The following is a 16830-nucleotide window of genomic DNA, read 5'->3' on the forward strand; positions in this document are numbered from 1 at the left end:
TGATTTTCATGCAGGACAATGCTCCATCACATGCGTCCAAGTACTCCACAGCGTGGCTGGCAAGAAAGGGTATAAAAGAAGAAAAACTAATGACATGGCCTCCTTGTTCACCTGATCTGAACCCCATTGAGAACCTGTGGTCCATCATCACATGTGAGATTTACAAGGAGGGAAAACAGTACACCTCTCTGAACAGTGTCTGGGAGGTTGTGGTTGCTGCTGCACGCAATGTTGATGGTGAACAGATCAAAACACTGACAGAATCCATGGATGGCACGCTTTTGAGTGTCCTTGCAAAGAAAGGTGGCTATATTGGTTGCTGATTTGTTTTTGTATTGTTTTTGAATGTCAGAAATGTATATTTGGGAATGTGGAGATGTTATATTGGTTTCACTGGTAAAAATAAATAATTGAAATGGGTATATATTTGTTTATTGTTAAGTTGCCTAATAATTATGCACAGTAATAGTCACCTGCACACACACAGATATCCCCCTAAAATAACTAAAACTAAAAAAAACAACAACTAAAAACTACTTTCAAAAACATTCAGCTTTGATATTAATGAGTTTTTTGGGTTCATTGAGAACATGGTTGTTGTTAAATAATAAAATTATTCCTCAAAAATACAACTTGCCTAAAAATTCTGCACTCCCTGTAGGTATGTCCTCCTACATGGGAGTTAATGCTGGCACTTGTGAACAGGTTAGTGCATTTATGATTTATTTAGTTTAATTATTTAATAAAATCCACATTTAAAATGATTACCACAGTTCACCAAAAACTTAAAAAAATGCAAACACCTGCATTAGAAAGTACGCTTTTCCTCTTCAGTGCCTTTTTTCATGAGAAAAACTATTAAACTGTCTGAGGATTTTGTCACAGAGGTGTCTGTCAACATTTTTAGGACAGTACAGCTGTCAAATGCAGGTAATCTGCTGCTGAATGGTACTTCATGGACTATTACTTCAAAAAGTACAATTTGAGCTGGACAAAGCCACTTTAGAAGGAGGGGGGTCAGTTAACAATTCCCTGTAATGGCAGAGGAAAGAAAAGAAGTGATGATAATTAGATGTCATTGTCAAGTTTGGACTGTCAGGACTATCAAGAGAAACTCATATGGCCTGCTGTTCAGGAAAAATACAACTTAGAAAATGTGCAAATTTAATTGTAGAGATTGTGAACGTTTTATTTTTTACTAGAGAGAACTTTTGGTTTATTAATGGGAAGAATTTATGTCTATAAATTGTAGGCATGACTTGACAGAAGTTTGAGAACTTTGCAGGTGAAAATCCATGAATAATAATTGTCAGAGGTAAAAAATAAAAATACAATCAAGGAAGAACAGCTCAACAGCGTGAGAGACTGGAGAACACTACTTTGTTGAAAAAAAAGAGAAATGATTAATCAGTCTTTTACTGCTTTTGCCATGACCCTATCCCCATCACGTCAGACCAGGTGGCTGAGTCTACTGAGAACATGGATGCATTAACAGAATATGTGAGGAATCCTCTTGAATCATAGTGTGAAATGAATAAATCGCAAATGGAAAGAAGTGCAAGAAACCAGTTAATGAAAGGTTCTGATTAGCATTTGTTAAAACTCGCTGAAGTTCTTGCATGCTAAAGGTCAGGCTGCTGTTTCCGACATGGTGAGATGAAAACGTTCCAGTTTTTTCTATTTTTTTGGGAGAAGGGGGTGTCATGATTTGAATTAAGATTGTCAGATTGGCTGTAAGCTCGTATCACAGCGCAGGCATCTTGTATGACCTTTTCAAGGAATTGTCATTTTCCGCCCCTGTGATGCCACCATGGCTCAGCGGGGGAGAGGCCCGCTTCTCTCGCCATGTAATTTGTCCGGGGTGTTACCGTTCACACTGTGCTACTCTCAGCCACTCAGCCAAAAGCTTCTGTATCTACAGACCAGCAGGCTGCAACCACAGAATAACAAGAGTGTTGCTGCTCAGGTTCTACTCTTCACTCTGTGTGAGGCAGGGAAAGGCCTTTGCTGTGTGCTGCTGCTGCCGGTGAGTGTCACGCACACTCATCTCTGCACAGTGCTCCGACGGTGGAGCAACCACTGGTCTACAGCAAATATGATCACAGCTAACGATATTAACTACACTCGGTGAGCGATCAAGCACCGAATCCAGTTTTCTTTTTTTTTTCCAAGTTTGTAGCAAACTTTTCTGTTTACTCTCCATAACATGTGTTCAGAACACTGTTTTGCTTCTAAATTTCCGTGTTCAAAATAGAAATTACAAAGGAATCTCACTGATAGCATTGGAAACAGAAATAGCGAGAGCATTTGGACGTTTGTTTTACCCTGTGTGATATCTTTACTATAAAAGAGGAACTCCATTATCGCCACTTTGACAAAAACAAATCTTTTATGCCACTAAGCGTTCTCATAATTATGACCTATAGCTTAGTATGAGTATAACTTAGTATCTCATAATAATGAGATAGCTAAGTCATAATTTTTGGGATACAAGTTTTTTGTAATCAGAAGGTTGGGAATGTGGTTCCGTAATTCGTAGCATTTTGTAGAACTTTGGTGTAATCCTTAAAAAGTTTTCCATGAAAGAACTTGTTTGGTTCTCTCTCGCCTCTAGTGGTGTGGGGTGGTACTGCAATCCACAAGTAATACCATTACTGAGCCAGTATATCACAGCCTGTCAGGTGGCTAAATTCTATCAACCACTGGAACATCCATCCTTTAGGCTCAGTGTGTTTGAGGTAGTGTTACACTGGAAGTATTACAACCAGGAAAAAAAAAACATGATGAACAGATTAGAACAAAGATTCAAGCCCTTTGTGTAATTTTGGAGCTTTTTAAAGTCTCTATCCTTTTCTAAAATTCTCCAGCGATGCTTCTGAGATGCATTTTCAAAAGCAATGACTTCCTTTACTCCGTACATCAGCCTAAGATCTTGTCAGGCAGACCCTAAGATCTTGTCAGGCAGACAGGATCTTTGAGTATGTTGCAACAAAGAGGTAGTATCTTTTCAAAACCTCTTGGTGCCACAATCGTGTTTTGTTTTCGTCAAACACATGTATGACTTTTCAAGACTTGATTTGCAAGTCTAAATACATGCCAAATTATTAGGGATGCACGGAAAATGTGGCCACATGCAATTTTAATCTCACTCCGCCCTCATGTGACAACTTTACTTAGTAAAAATACTACAACTGAACTGATGTCAAAAGTAAAGTTTTTTAGTAATGCTGTTTTATTACGATCATTGTTTTAATTTGGGACTAGTTTTGTTTGAGTGTTATGAGAGAGTAGAGAAGCAACTCTCGCATGATCTATTTAGACCAATGTGGTGCACACATTGAGTAGACAGAAATCTAACATGGCGGTGTATTTGGAGTGCAAAAAACAGCAAATACAGGTCCTTCTAAAAAAATTGCATATTGTGATAAAGTTCATTATTGTCTGTAATGAAGAAGAAGAAGAAAATATCATTTCTATAGCGCCTCTCAAGATAAAAATCACGAGGCGCTTCACAAAAACAAAAAAATGTTAAAATATAAAAAAGCATTTAGAACATGTTTAAAAATATATTTAAAATGAGCGTAAATAGGCAATTGGGATTTAAAAGAAAAAATGTTAAGAAAGAGAGAGAGTGAATAGGAAAGAGGGAAATCAGTGGATCCTGAGGAAGGTGGACTAGGTGGGGAGAGAAGAATAAAGAGAGAAGGGTTGAAGAAGGTCATACAAAAGTCAGCTTGAACAGGTGAGTCTTCAGCTGCTTTTTGAAGGAGACCACTGAGTCCACTGATCTCAGGCTCAGGGGGAGAGAGTTCCAGAGTCTGGGGGCCACAGCAGCAGATGATCTGTCATCTTTGGTCTTTAGCCTGGTGCTGCACAACCAGTAGGCTTTGATCGCTGGACCTCAGAGACCTGCTGGGGGTGTAGAGATTAAGAAGATCACCAATGTAAGATGGTGCTTGTCCATGTAAGGCCCTATAGACCAGAACCAGGATCTTGAAATGAACCCTGAAGTTGACTGGCAGCCAGTGAAGCTGGAGGAGAAGCGGGGTGATGTGGGTATGTTTGGAGGGCTTGGTCAGAAGCCGAGCACAGGCATTCTGAACCACATGTAGACGGTTCAGGGAGGTTCTGCTCAGACACGTGAAAAGAGAGTTGCAGTAGTCTAAGCGTGAGGAGACGAAGGTGTGGATAACTGTCTCAAGTTCAGAGCGGGACAGAATGGGACTCAGCTTAGCAACGTTCCTGAGATGGAAGAAGGAAGAGCGAACAAGAGAACTGACATGAGAGGCCAGGGTGAGAGCTGGGTCAAAGGTCACACCAAGATCCCTGACAGAAAGTTTGGTGTGAGAAGCAAGCTGACCAAGAGAGTCTCTGACTTTGGGAACCAGCTTGTCTGGGGCACAGATGAGGATCTCAGTCTTATCTTCATTCAGCTGAAGAAAGCTCCCACCATCCAGGTTTTGATAGAGTCTAAGCAGGTGTGTAACAGCTGCAACTTAGACATCTCATGGGGCTTAAAGGAGATGTACAGTTGGATGTCATCTGCATAAAGATGGTAGGAGATTCCTTTGAAGGAGCTCAGGATGTGCTGAAGAGGAAGCAGATAGAGGAGGAAGAGCAGAGGCCCCAGCACAGAACCTTGTGGGACACCATGGGTAAGAGAGGTCGTGGAGGACCTAAACTTGGAGACAGCCACAGAAAAGGAGCGCTCAGAAAGATAAGAGGAGAACCACTCCAGAGCAGATCCTGATAGGCCTCATTGATTAGCGGTTTTCTTACAGCTATGTAGCCGTTTAGTCCGATTCCCTTGAGTTCCCTTTGCATTGTGTGTATAAAAATGCTCTTACTTTCACTATTTAACAGCTTTAAGTGATCGCCAATCACAATTATTCAGAATTTTTTCTGGCCAGATTTCTTCCTGAAAGATGATGGGTCCTCACTATCCTTCCAGTTTTTAATAATGCGTTGGACAGTTAACCCAATTCTAGCAGTTTCTGCAATCTCCTTAGATGTTTTTCTCTGCTTGGTGCATGCCATATGATCTGACCCTTCTCAGACTAATTCCTCTTCCACGACTGCCAGATCGTGTGACTTTTGGCATGGTTATTTAAGAAATGAAAGGCAACTCATTGCACCTCTTGGGGTTAAATACCTTTTTGCCAGTTAAAAGATAATGGCCCATGCAATAATTATCCAATAGGAGGCTTGTGCCTATTGGCTTCGTTAAATCCAGGGGGCAACTGTTTTCTTGGCAAGGCATTGTATATCGGTAAACCATGCGGCCTCTTGGACTTGATGCCTTTGGGGACTGAGTGCTCTGTATTTATGTTGAAAATAACTCATAATGCAACAGCTATGAGTGCAGCAGTCATGTAACAGATCAGGCTGAAGAAAAAAAAATCAAAGAAAATCTTATAAGTGCTGCCTCTTTCTTTTACAAACCTGTTACCATAGCCACCTCTGTTTGCCTGCTGAGTTGGGGCCCCGCACGTCTAACCACTGTGACAGAATTCAACGGTGTGCCTTCTGAGATTTGCACCTACAACAAAGATCATGCAGCATGGCAGCACTGTGGCTGAAGTGCCACCGCTGCCCTTTCACAGCTAATTGGTTGCTCTGCGCTCATCATCTGGTTATCAGCCATGATTGGCTGATGGTAAGCTGCGACTGGTCATTCAAGTGTCACCGGCCTGTGTTCCTGTAATTAAAATCTGTCATCCAGAACCACATCCCTCGTCACCACTAAACCCTTTCATCAGATGGCAGAGCTCAGATAAACTATCCTGCAGCTTCCTCTGATCAGAGACTGGCAGGTTTTTGGTGCAAAGTTTAGGAGACACAACAAAAACGAGTTAAAAATACTTCCTCAACATCTCACAGAGTTTATTTTATTGTTTTTAGTTAGAAGACATGAGTAAACAAGAGGTGTCACAATTTTTACACAGAAAAAAACAAACTCTTTTTGAGCTGTCTGGATTAAATTTTTGTCTTGGAGAAAATTTTTACAGCTGCAGTGTTTTATCACCAGAACCACTGCAGATGATGTAGTGAGACTCCAGGAAACGAGGACACAAAAGACACTTGATAGTTTTAATGATGTGGAACATTTGTTCTGGGCTTTAACTGCTGGAGGGCACTCTGCTATTGAGTTTCCACCAGGCTGGCCTTCAGAAAAGTGGACGACCAAAATCTTTGGAAATTAATTAGAGACAAATCCCTCCTCGCTTCTGAAGTGTGGCATTTAAGGCATTGTCCTTGGTACGGGTGTAACACCACCTTTCAGCGCCGGTCCTTCTCCTTCCACAGGCTTGGATAAAGCAGCCTAATCCACATCAGCAATCACTTCATTCCCTGTTTTGTAGCGACATTCTCTTCCTAATAGCTTGGCATTCTTTTGGCACTTTGCTTCTGAATTGGAAAGGGGAGAGAAAAACATCCTTCCTCTGTATCCAAGCAGCAAACGATCCAATTTGCCTAATTTCCGACAAACATTATCTGTATTTATTTTGTCCTTGTTGCTCCCCCTGTTGTAAGCTGAGGGGAATGATAAACCGACACACACATGAACAAAGGTGGAATATCAGAGGCTCTAATTATAACCTGAAAGGAACTTCAAATATAAAAAGAATCAAACGTATATTTATATAAAAATAAAAATGCACAGGCAGCGAGCAAAGAACAGCAAGAATTGCATCAGAAACGAGTGTGTTGCAGTCCTCAATCAAAAGAAAAATCTCACTGAAAGCTGCTTTCATTCAAATCATCTAGTGCCATTGTTTAGAAATTTCAATGGATGCAAAAGAAGAATACCTTTGATCTAGCTCGACGCTCATCCTTCAGCACTGCAGAGTTGTTTACTAAATTAGATTAGGTGGATGTGATAGCTTGTACATCAGCAGGAAGGCAGAGAAGTGACTCACACACTTCTCATTTAGTATTGCTGCAGAATATTGGCTTTAAATCCCCAATATGTGAATATCTGAGTGACTTAATCTGAAACTCACATTCTGGCCTGAGGGGCAAGGGAAGGCAAAATAGTGTCATAATCTTTAATCCTGTCATTTTTTATCTCCCTTCTCTCAGCGAGACGCATCACAGCTTTCTCTTTCTCTCAGCCTCCTTGATGCTCTTTTTTAAAGTTTCATAGCGACTGTCTAGGCCTCACTTTCATTTTTAAAGAGATTTACTTATGAGTTGTTGACTGCCGGTCGGTATTTATTGCTCTGTTCGAATGAAGGGGGCGTACGCTCATCCCGTCTCCCCGTCAGTCAGGCAGAAGGCCAGCGTCCCTGAATCGCACACAGAGGGAGGGAGGGAGAACGTGAGGGGAGTCAGCGTCGCCCAAGGCGCGCTGCTACACCAAAGGGATGGGGGGGCAAACATGACAGCCTGATGACATTTGCTTTTGTGTATCATATCATTTCACCAATCATCTGAATTCCATTTGTTTGAGACTCTTGTACTTCGACGCAAAGTGTCAGGCCCGTTGGCCTAGTTAGGTTGAGAGTGAAGTTGGCTGCGTAAGAAGAAGTGAGCTGATGAAACCCTCCTGTCCACAGCCCGCCGACAGCCGCGGCTCTCCAAATCAAAGTGGAAAGGCGGCCTTATTACAGTACGTTTCACGAGGCAAATGGAGAAACAAATGTGACTTGATATCCCAGGACGCCCTTTGTTGTTGTTATTACTGCCGTTGCTGTTGTCAATAACGGTGATGATGACGCTGGGCGTTTTTGTTTCGCTGCTCCCCGTTGTTGCCTTTTTGTTGTTTCCCCCTCAAACGGGATTTGTGGGTTAGAAGAGCCGCTGCGGCAGGGAAGAGACACGTTTCTCAGACTGAGGGGCTGCACTTTGTTGTCGGGGATCCTGTTGTTTGACTCTAAAACGTAACATGAAAACACAGAAACTCATCTGGCTTCAGAAGAAAACGTCCGACCGAGTGAAAATGAAGCAGGAAGTTTGCGTCTGCGTTCACATTTAGCAGATGCAGCTCGGATAACTAAACTCACAATGGGTGTCTTGTGCACTTAACGTGTATCTAACAGCAGATGGATCTTTTCCTCTGCATTATTTATGATTTTCTAAACTAATGACCTATTTCATGAGGTTTTGTGGAATATTTACCCTCAGCCTGGCAGTATTGAGTGCATCAAGAAGTAAATGTAACCCGTCCTGATTTAACTCCTCACGTGCCCCTCAGATTAGAACAAAAAGGCTGCTCAGACTCCCTGAAACCCTTAAAATCATTTCTGTGTCAGCTCCTTGTTTGATACTCATAAAGTCCCTGAGGTATGCACACAACTGATTTAGCTGGTTTAAACATCGTATATGTTATGAACCCCTTTAAGTGCAGACACAAATGCACCTTATACTGTTGTGTCGATGCACTTAGGAGGAGCACAGATTAGCAATTAGGCCCTCTTCCACTCTTTGCTGGCACTGTTGTCAGTTTTCCGTAGAGACAGCAACACTCCGAGACAAACATTTAAAAGCTTTTCATGTAAAAACACCAGGAGAACTCTGAAGGAAAAAAGAAAAGTGTAAATACAGAAATGAATAAATAAATACAATAAAAATGTGGGCACTGTTCTCACTTTGCAGCACGGATGCAGCCTTGTCAAAATGCACTTAAAAGCGAAGGGGGCCGGTCTGGGGGGATTTTCAGATGTTTGTTCTAATGGATGCCATAATGAATGCTTACTGAGTCAGGCCTTGGCTTCGATAGGGGGCTCCGTGCCAGCGTGGTTTTAAAGGAGAGCAGTCGCTGCTGCAGCCCTGGGCGCTTGGCACGACCACTTCTCCACAATCTCCCAGCACACATGGAAAAAGGCAGCAAGAACCTGGAGATAACCACCCATAAAATCTCTCATCACAGGCCTTTGATTACCCGTCCACTGTTTACTGCTTTTTAAACCTTGAACTTCAAATGCAAAAACAATCCTCACAGGGCTACGCTCGTTGAAGATGTTTGACTGTGAATTGTCCTGGTGTGACATCGCTCACTGAAGACTCTTTTGGGTGCAAAAAATGTATAGAAAACAAAAAAAAAAGTGTTTTTAATCATTTATCTCCTTTTCATGCAGTTTCACAGAAACCTTCAAAACCTCAAACTGAAAACAGAAACAGCTTTCTGTGGAAATTGACTGTTTTCTAAACAAGCATGTTTTTTTAGATTATATAGAGCCTATACGGTTTGAACGGTGTGTGTGTGTGTGTGTGTGTGTGTGCGTGCGTGCCTGCTGGGGGTGAAGAGAGAAGCGCTTTATTAAAATGATGAGAGCAAGTTCAATTTGAATCATGCAGTGCCTGTCAGTGGCTTCTCGAATTGCAGGGCTGATGAAATTGCTCTTGCGGTTATTTAAAAGCAGTTGTAATCCATCTGAAAACGCTGTGATATAATCCATTTCATTTCTTATTCCTCGCAGCAATAACAGTGAGTAACAAAAATCTATCAAAGCAATGTAGCCTGGTGATTTAGTAATTATCTTTATTTTACATTACAGCAATTCAGCTTGGATTAATTGGAGTCTTATCTGAGCAGAGCGGCAGGTCACTTACCTCAACGCACCACAATGTGTTTTTATCTTCATCATCAACCTCCACAAACTCAATTGTGACCCACTGTGGCAGGAAGCGATTATTTTCCGATGCATTAAATCAGCAGCAAATTTCGAACAACCGTACAGAAAACAAATCCTACTTTTTAATTCACAACAACTAATAAAAGTAGCAAAACTAACAAACACATGTAATATTTGTACACAAGGTTTCACGTGAAAAATCTGATTTGGAGGAGCAGCGAGGTGAGGGAAAATCACAAAATATCAAGTATCGATCAGCTGTTTAAGTTGAGTTAATGTATGAGCGATGTTCAATGTATTCCCTAATGGGGAAGCTGCCTGTAGGCAGTGCACCGGTAATAAGACCTAAGACAGCCACATAACTCAGCCCGTCTACAAGACCTCGCTCTTTTTCCTCCATCTGGCCTCCGACGGATTTTATAGAAAGAGGAAGTAGAACAATCAGGGAAAGAGGGAATAAAACACCACATATTTATGTAAAGTTCATTTGAATTTATAAGAAATGAAAATGTGTTTTTAACAATGTACATAATTTCTATCAGATCTGTAACTCAGACTCTAAAATCAGTTTTTGTGGCACTTTATATTTGTGATGCCTTGGTTTTTAGTCGTGATGGGTGCAGAGACTGACAGAGGAGTCAGCGATAAAGCAGCAGTCATGGAGCTAAACTGACATTAGTGTGAAAGTGTGAGCTGTTATTGTGCGACACGCAACACAACACTAAGGTAGTTGTGCTACTTGTTTCGCCTCGGATTCTGCAACTTCGACATGCCATCGGAAACCACACTTGGTTCTGAATGTGAAATATCAGCTACGGTTGAGATGAGCAGATCCTGGAGCATCTCGGTCGTTTCTGTACACTTTGAGACATAAATAATCTAAGGAGTTTTTTTTTAACCGTATCTTTACAAATTATACTGGTGGATTTTTAAAGGCGATGTGCTCAGTCACATAAACAAAATCATCTTTTAGTTTAAAGGTTTGTTGAGACAGCAGACATAACAAATAACAGATTATCAAAATGTGTTTTCAGAAGCTCAACTCTAAAAAAAAACTTGTTTAAAGAGCGAGTCACCAATTAATCAACCTTTTTCCTGATAAACTGTAATTATGCTGTAGACTTGAGTAGTCATTATTTTGGCATTTCAGTACATCTTAACTTAACCCATTAACTGCCAATGACGACTAAAGTTGTTATTTAAATGTTTTTACTGTGTGGGCATCGGAACAAGCCCCCGCACCGTGAGAACAAACATCCCAGCTCTAAAGCCGATCATCAGCGTACGTCACACGTAACTTGACCAAGAAGCAGAAAATCCATGTGTTAGGCGATGGTTTTGGGCTGCTGCTGTAAAAAAAGTGATTCGATAATGGTTTATGAAAGAACAGACAACATTCGAAACAAGCAAATTTTTCCTGATGCAAGAGGTTAGTCTACTCTTTGTTAAGTTACTTTGACGTCATCATAGTGCGCAACGTTGTGACTCTTCAAAAAAGAAAGAAAAGTGAAAATGCTGAAAAATGCTGGCAGCAAAGGGATTTTCTGATCAAGAAACGGCTGGCAGTGAATGAGTTCAAATGAAAATAATCTGCCTAAAAGAATCATTATGGTTCCCTCTTCACGTTAAAACTCTGTTATACATTGATTTTTAATTAGCCATAGCTGTTGGCTAAGAGGTACACAGTGACGTCACCCATACTTTATTACGTTGCTGCACCGCACTGGACTGCAGCAGTCTTGGCCACGCCTCCAGCTGGCTCACAGCGGATACTTAAATGATACGGCTAAGAGCTTCTTGCTTCATAAAAATACATTTTGTCCTCCCTTTCCTCTAGTGAACAAGGATGAGAGCATATTGACTGAGTGGTGTGTGTGTGTGTGTGTGTGTGTGTGTGTGTGTGTGTGTGTGTGTGTGCGTGCGTGCGTGCCATAGACTGTACATATACTGGACAATTCGATTCCATAGGCTTCAATAACACGTTATCTGTCCATAATGGGAGGTGTCCACCACCGCCATTTTGACCGTGTCACAGGTTCCGTCCAGCCCAGACAATTCCATAAAAGGGAAGAGAGGAGGCGCTGAGGGTGTGGCTGTAAGGCTGGGCTCGAGTGACGACACCCAGGCGAACTAGCTACGAGCTAACCTGAAGCTAACCCTGGCTAACCCAAAGCTAAAGCGGAGGTGGGAGCCGAGCTAACGGATGTAGCCACCTAGCTTCAACCCAACCGGAGCTAACTGGAACACCCATCAACCTGAACCTCACACGGAGTTTAGGTGGAGGTTTTCTGCGCCTGTTCGTGAGAAGTACCTGTATTAAAAAAGTTTTAAATCGGTAAGTTTATAATTTATTTCCGTAATGAATACATTTTGCTTTGAGCAAGTTTTCAGTACAGTTTTTTTCGGCGCTATCACTCCTGAGTCGCACCAGCCATTAAATGTATCATGAAGAAGAGAAAAAATATTTAAGTCGTATTTTGGGGGGACATTTTATTATCTTTCTTACAAAATCTGAGACCAAACGTTTCACATTGCAACACAAGCACCGGTAACCATAACAGAATGAACAGCCAGCAGAGGAGAGGATGGCGGTGTTTCAAACCCTCCCGGCCGGCGTGTAGAGCTCATTCCTGGGCTGGAGCCGGCCCTCAGCAACCCGCCACAGGCTCTAACAGATGCTGGCGGTGTTTCATATATTTCCAAAACGTAATACTTGTTTGTATCTTGTACAGCCAACTAGCCTTTATTCTGGACTCAGTACAATTTACCAAAAGTAAAGAGACATTATACAGATGAAGTAAGCACAAGATAACTTACTGGAAGACACAGAGTTATCATCAGAACCAGAACAAGAGCCTGATAACAGTCATGTGAAAATAACAGTTAAAAAGTATGTATGTATAATAGAAATAAAAATATATTAGAATTAGTGTAACTCACTGTGATCCAAACAATGAATCAGCCATAGCTGATTAGTAAATATGACATGAGGTTTGGGAGTTTTTAAGTTTCATTCTTTTATTAAATTTTTTTAGATCTATTAAAAGGTCACCATGGCAGCCTGTGTGTCAACGTCAGCTACACAAAGCAAGTGTAAGTACCTGTCTTGACCACTTCATGTATGGTTTTGTACTTTAAACAGCTAGGCCAAACCTGTTATTTTTTCTCCATAGCCATTTGGATCATTGGAGACAGCTGAGTGAGGCGTGGTGCCCAGAGAGCTGCAGAGACAACCTTGGCCTCCCTGACGTCTGTGTCTCTTGGTTCGGTTGGGGCGGACCATCGACATACATACATACATGTGCCGACACTTTGCGCCCTGTTTTATAAAATGTAGTGTTAAAAATGAATGTTTTTGCTCAATTACTGGAATTTCTTTGGTTAAGACAAAAGTGAGGAATAATCATTTACAAGTTATTTGTACAACAGGCCCATTTTAAATCCCAACAGTTTCTTAGCAGACAATAGAAATGTGTTCTTTACTAACTTTACTTGGTTTGAAAATCTTACTAAAATAAACTTGAGTGCCGTATTGCAAAACCCGATCATACTTGTTATGTAAACATTAGCTTTGTAGATATTTTTTACAGATATATATTTGTGTGCAACAAAAACCAAACTTAAATAATTTGTCATTCTTTATTGAAAAACAACAAAATACAGGTATACAGAAGTGTGGGAAAATGATAATGTGAAAGTATTGCACTATAAATGAAGTGAGATGAGATGAAGGTGAGATGAAGGTGGATGCCAGCGGGCTGGACGCCGGACGAAGAAACCTGGAGACGGATCACTCAGACAGGAAGGGAAGAGCTTCCTCTTACCTTGATGGAATTAAAGTTAGCCGTCGTCTGAACGCCCAACCGTACGGTCTGAGGTCAAAGGTCACAGGAAACACACACCAGTCAGCAGTCATACAGATGCATAAAGATAACTGTAGCCATGGCAACCAGCTGACATGTCCCCACTTTCACCAGCACCTGGTGCCTGCCGGGTCACCTGAATTCCTGTGTGATGTCAGCACGGTCGGCCGTGACTGCGGCCATCAGAGGTGACCTCTGATCAGCTGAATGAACTCACCTTCCAGGGTGACGCCGTGTTAGAGTCGGCTTCATCCTGTAAACAAACAAACAAACAAATGAGTGGTAACATAAACACCACGTCTGGTTCTGGTGGAGGCGGAGGACAACACGCACCTTTCCAGGAGCAGAACCCAGATGTTCTTGTTGCTACAAACATAGACGAGCAGAGTTAAACCAGGAAGTGAGAGGGACCAGCTGCTGCAGACAGGTGACGCTCACCTGAGCCGGAACCATAGGAGCCTCCTCAGCCATCAGACCTTCTGACTCCAGTTCAGATGCCACCTTGTTGATGTCCCTCAGGCGGGACTCGTTGGCCTTCAGGTCCTGCAGGACAAAAGCACCTGCTGATTATCTTGTTGCTGTCGGGTTAACAGGTCTGGTGTTAGAACGTGGTGGATAAGAATGTTCTGACGGGCCGAGGGCTCTGAACTCACCCTGCAGGACTGGGCCTGCTCCTTCAGGGCCTGGATGCTGCTGCCATAAGCCGACAGGTCAGACATCAGGGCCTCGTGCTTCTTCAGGAGAGCCTGTGGAGCAGAACATCAGAACCTTCAGCTCGTCTGACACAAGTGGAGCTTTCTCGCAGCGATGGTCCAATCGGATCCGCCACTGTAAAACAAACCCTGCTCAGTTCACCGCAGACGCAGCTCTGCGGGTGTTTAGTGGAAAAGCGTGAGCCTTCTGCCGGCTGCCACGTGTCATGGCTGCTCTGCAGCGGGAACACACATCACAGCTTGTAAACCGTTTGAAATAAGAGCGCCGGGAACACGTTTGTCATCACTTCCTGTGCGAGGCCAGCACTTCTACCCCTAACCCATGAGACGCTCAAACGAGCAACGATGTCTGGTAGACAACCGAAGGAAATGACAAATACAGAAACACTAATTATGAAGGACTGGAAAGAGAGCAAAGAAAAGCGATTGGAGTTTCTCAGGAAGGGACTTCCATACCTCGGCCAAGTCCTCGTCTTTCCCTTAGTCTGGACTTCCAACGATGGGCTCCTTCTCCCTCATCCAGGACTCGGCCTCATTAGCATCCGCAAAGTACTGCTGGGCCTGCAGAGAGTCCTCCAGGTCCTGCCTCCTCTGGGACGCCTTGGCCTTTAGCGTGTCCCAACGTCCATGAAGCTCTGACAGCTTAGTCTTCAGTTCCTCACCAGCGAAGTGACCTGGACCCAAAAAAAGTGAGCCAGAACCTGCAGACACCTCAGAAACATGTCAGGACCAGACCTGCTCTACCTTCCTCCACCATGGTCTCTCCTTTCTGGGTGACAGCCTTGATGCGAGGTTCATGACCTGTGATCTCAGCCTGCAGAGCCTGGTGCTTCTTCAACAGGTTCTGGACACCAATCAGGTCCTTCCCTGAGGACACATGTTAGAGTTCAGCATTATGCAGTAGACAGACCAGTTTAACCCAGGGGTTTCTTTCTTCTACAATCTGCTCTTTAACTGTATTATTTCCTGCTATTTCAGCTGTTAACTTTATTTTTTCTCCAAGTGTTTTTCTCCCCAGAAGAAGCTACAACGATGTTCTGCTGAGCTGTGGTGGCCTCATGGAGGGGGCCATCGGCTAGCACACTGCTGCTAACCACTTAAACATTCTCCCTCTCCTGATAGTAACATTTTACTTTCTTTGATGTTGGATGTGCTAATACTAGTTTACCCGTTTAATTATAGATTCACTAGGATAAATACAATAAAGTTTATCTCTTGCCAAATAGAATATTTACTGTGGCGAGCCCGTGAAGAGGTGTAGGAGAATGCGACAAATTTGTCTGTTAAAAAGTCTGTTATGTACAAAAAACACAATATCATCACACTATTTTGGACCGATACATGACGGTCAGGTCCAGCTTGGGGAGAAAATATGACACGTCTTTCAGGATGGACTTCATCTTTGGTAGCTGGCGAAGCCGGGAAAAGCAGGATCTAACCACCTGGCTAATGTGGGAGTCCATCCGCATCTCTGGGTCCAAAACCACCCCCAGGTTAGTGATGATTGGCTTCACTAAGCTGCAAAAACAGGGTTGCAGGACAGGACTAACTGCAGTGGGAAAGGGAGGAACAAATATTCCAGTTATAAATATTAAATATTTGAACAAATAAATATTTGTTAAAAGGAAGAAACTGATGATGACTTTAAGATTAGAGGAATGTTCTAGAACGGGTCTGGAACCAACGATGGCCCTTTGTATCAAATTTGGATTAAAAAAATAGCTCATGATTTTATTTATGGATGGAATAAAAATACAGGTTGTAAGCATCTTCTCAGTATCTTCATGTTGCACGACTTTCCACAGCAGAAGGACACAAAAACTGCCAGAATTATGATTAGAAAGATTTACGTTTTAATCTCAGAATCCCAACTTTTCCCAGAATCTTCACATTATTCTATGAATTCAGAGAAAATATACATTTTTCAGAGGTCTCGCTCCCCTGTTGTGGATATTTCTCAAAATTCAACCATTTTTTCTTTTTAAAAGCTTTAGTAAGAGTTTGGACTCTAAACAAGTTTTACTTTGCAGACTGCTTATCTAAACCTTCATCAGATCTGCTCATAATAAAACATTTGGGTTATATTTAATGCCCAGGAAGATGCTCTTCCTGGGCATTAAGTTATCAAAAACAGATAAAAGTATTTTTTACCATAATTTTAACTGCTATCAGCTGATAAAAATAATAAAAAACAGCCTGATCATTAAAGGGGTGTAAGTGAAACCGCGCGGATCACACAAACCATCATGCTGTCTATATGACTTTGAAAATATATAGTTTAATTACAGTTTGATTTATTTGACATCTGTATAATGTTTATTATTTTGTTTTTTCCCCCTAAATGCCTAACGTTTTAGTTTTACATGAATATTAGTCATTCATCACAATACATAAAGTTACACATTTTAAATTTTAATAGGGGAAGACTGCAGGAGGGAGCGGTAAAATACAGAAATCCCCAGCAAAAACAAGAAACTTTACGAGTCTGATGAAACCCGCTGGAGTTCCTTCAGCAGGCCTGGTGGCAGCTACAACGACCCAGTGGCTGTGCTTGGTCAATGTTATCGAGCTCAGTCCGGCTCGGCCGTGAACGAGCCGAGGCGACATCCTGCTCTGCTTAAGAAGAGGTGTTATTTTCCGCTTCAGAAGAAGCGTCCGTGTTTTACGCTTTCTCAG

At 42.2% G+C, this 16830-nt stretch overlaps 1 protein-coding gene and 1 long non-coding RNA gene across 2 annotated transcripts; one reads left to right on the top strand and one right to left on the bottom strand.

Moving 5' to 3' along the window:
- Positions 1-11462: 11462 nt before the first annotated feature.
- Positions 11463-12985, top strand: LOC139071823 (uncharacterized). The gene is made up of 3 exons (XR_011521642.1): positions 11463-11913; positions 12614-12671; positions 12752-12985. It is a non-coding gene; the product is annotated as an uncharacterized lncRNA (long non-coding RNA).
- Positions 12986-13203: 218 nt separating this feature from the next.
- Positions 13204-15581, bottom strand: LOC139071822 (spectrin alpha chain, non-erythrocytic 1-like). Its single transcript, XM_070555020.1, has 7 exons — positions 14899-15581; positions 14611-14828; positions 14095-14187; positions 13880-13984; positions 13775-13807; positions 13659-13694; positions 13204-13450 (listed from the first exon to the last, which is right to left on the bottom strand). Exons 3-7 carry the CDS (start codon positions 14158-14160, stop codon positions 13373-13375), a joined length of 318 nt encoding a protein of 105 aa, XP_070411121.1. The 5' UTR covers positions 14161-14187; positions 14611-14828; positions 14899-15581; the 3' UTR covers positions 13204-13372.
- Positions 15582-16830: the final 1249 nt, after the last annotated feature.

This window comes from Nothobranchius furzeri, chromosome 9 (genome assembly GCF_043380555.1).
Source record: "Nothobranchius furzeri strain GRZ-AD chromosome 9, NfurGRZ-RIMD1, whole genome shotgun sequence".
NCBI classification, from domain to species: domain Eukaryota; kingdom Metazoa; phylum Chordata; class Actinopteri; order Cyprinodontiformes; family Nothobranchiidae; genus Nothobranchius; species Nothobranchius furzeri.

Excerpts from the sequence above, each read along its gene's own strand:
- LOC139071822 (XM_070555020.1), bottom strand. The coding sequence starts at position 14,160 with ATGTCTGACCTGTCGGCTTATGGCAGCAGCATCCAGGCCCTGAAGGAG. Across the intron at positions 13,985-14,094 it reads AGCAGGCCCAGTCCTGCAGG|GACCTGAAGGCCAACGAGTC; the intron begins GTGAGTTCAGAG and ends TTTGTCCTGCAG. Across the intron at positions 13,451-13,658 it reads ACACGGCGTCACCCTGGAAG|ACCGTACGGTTGGGCGTTCA; the intron begins GTGAGTTCATTC and ends CTTTGACCTCAG.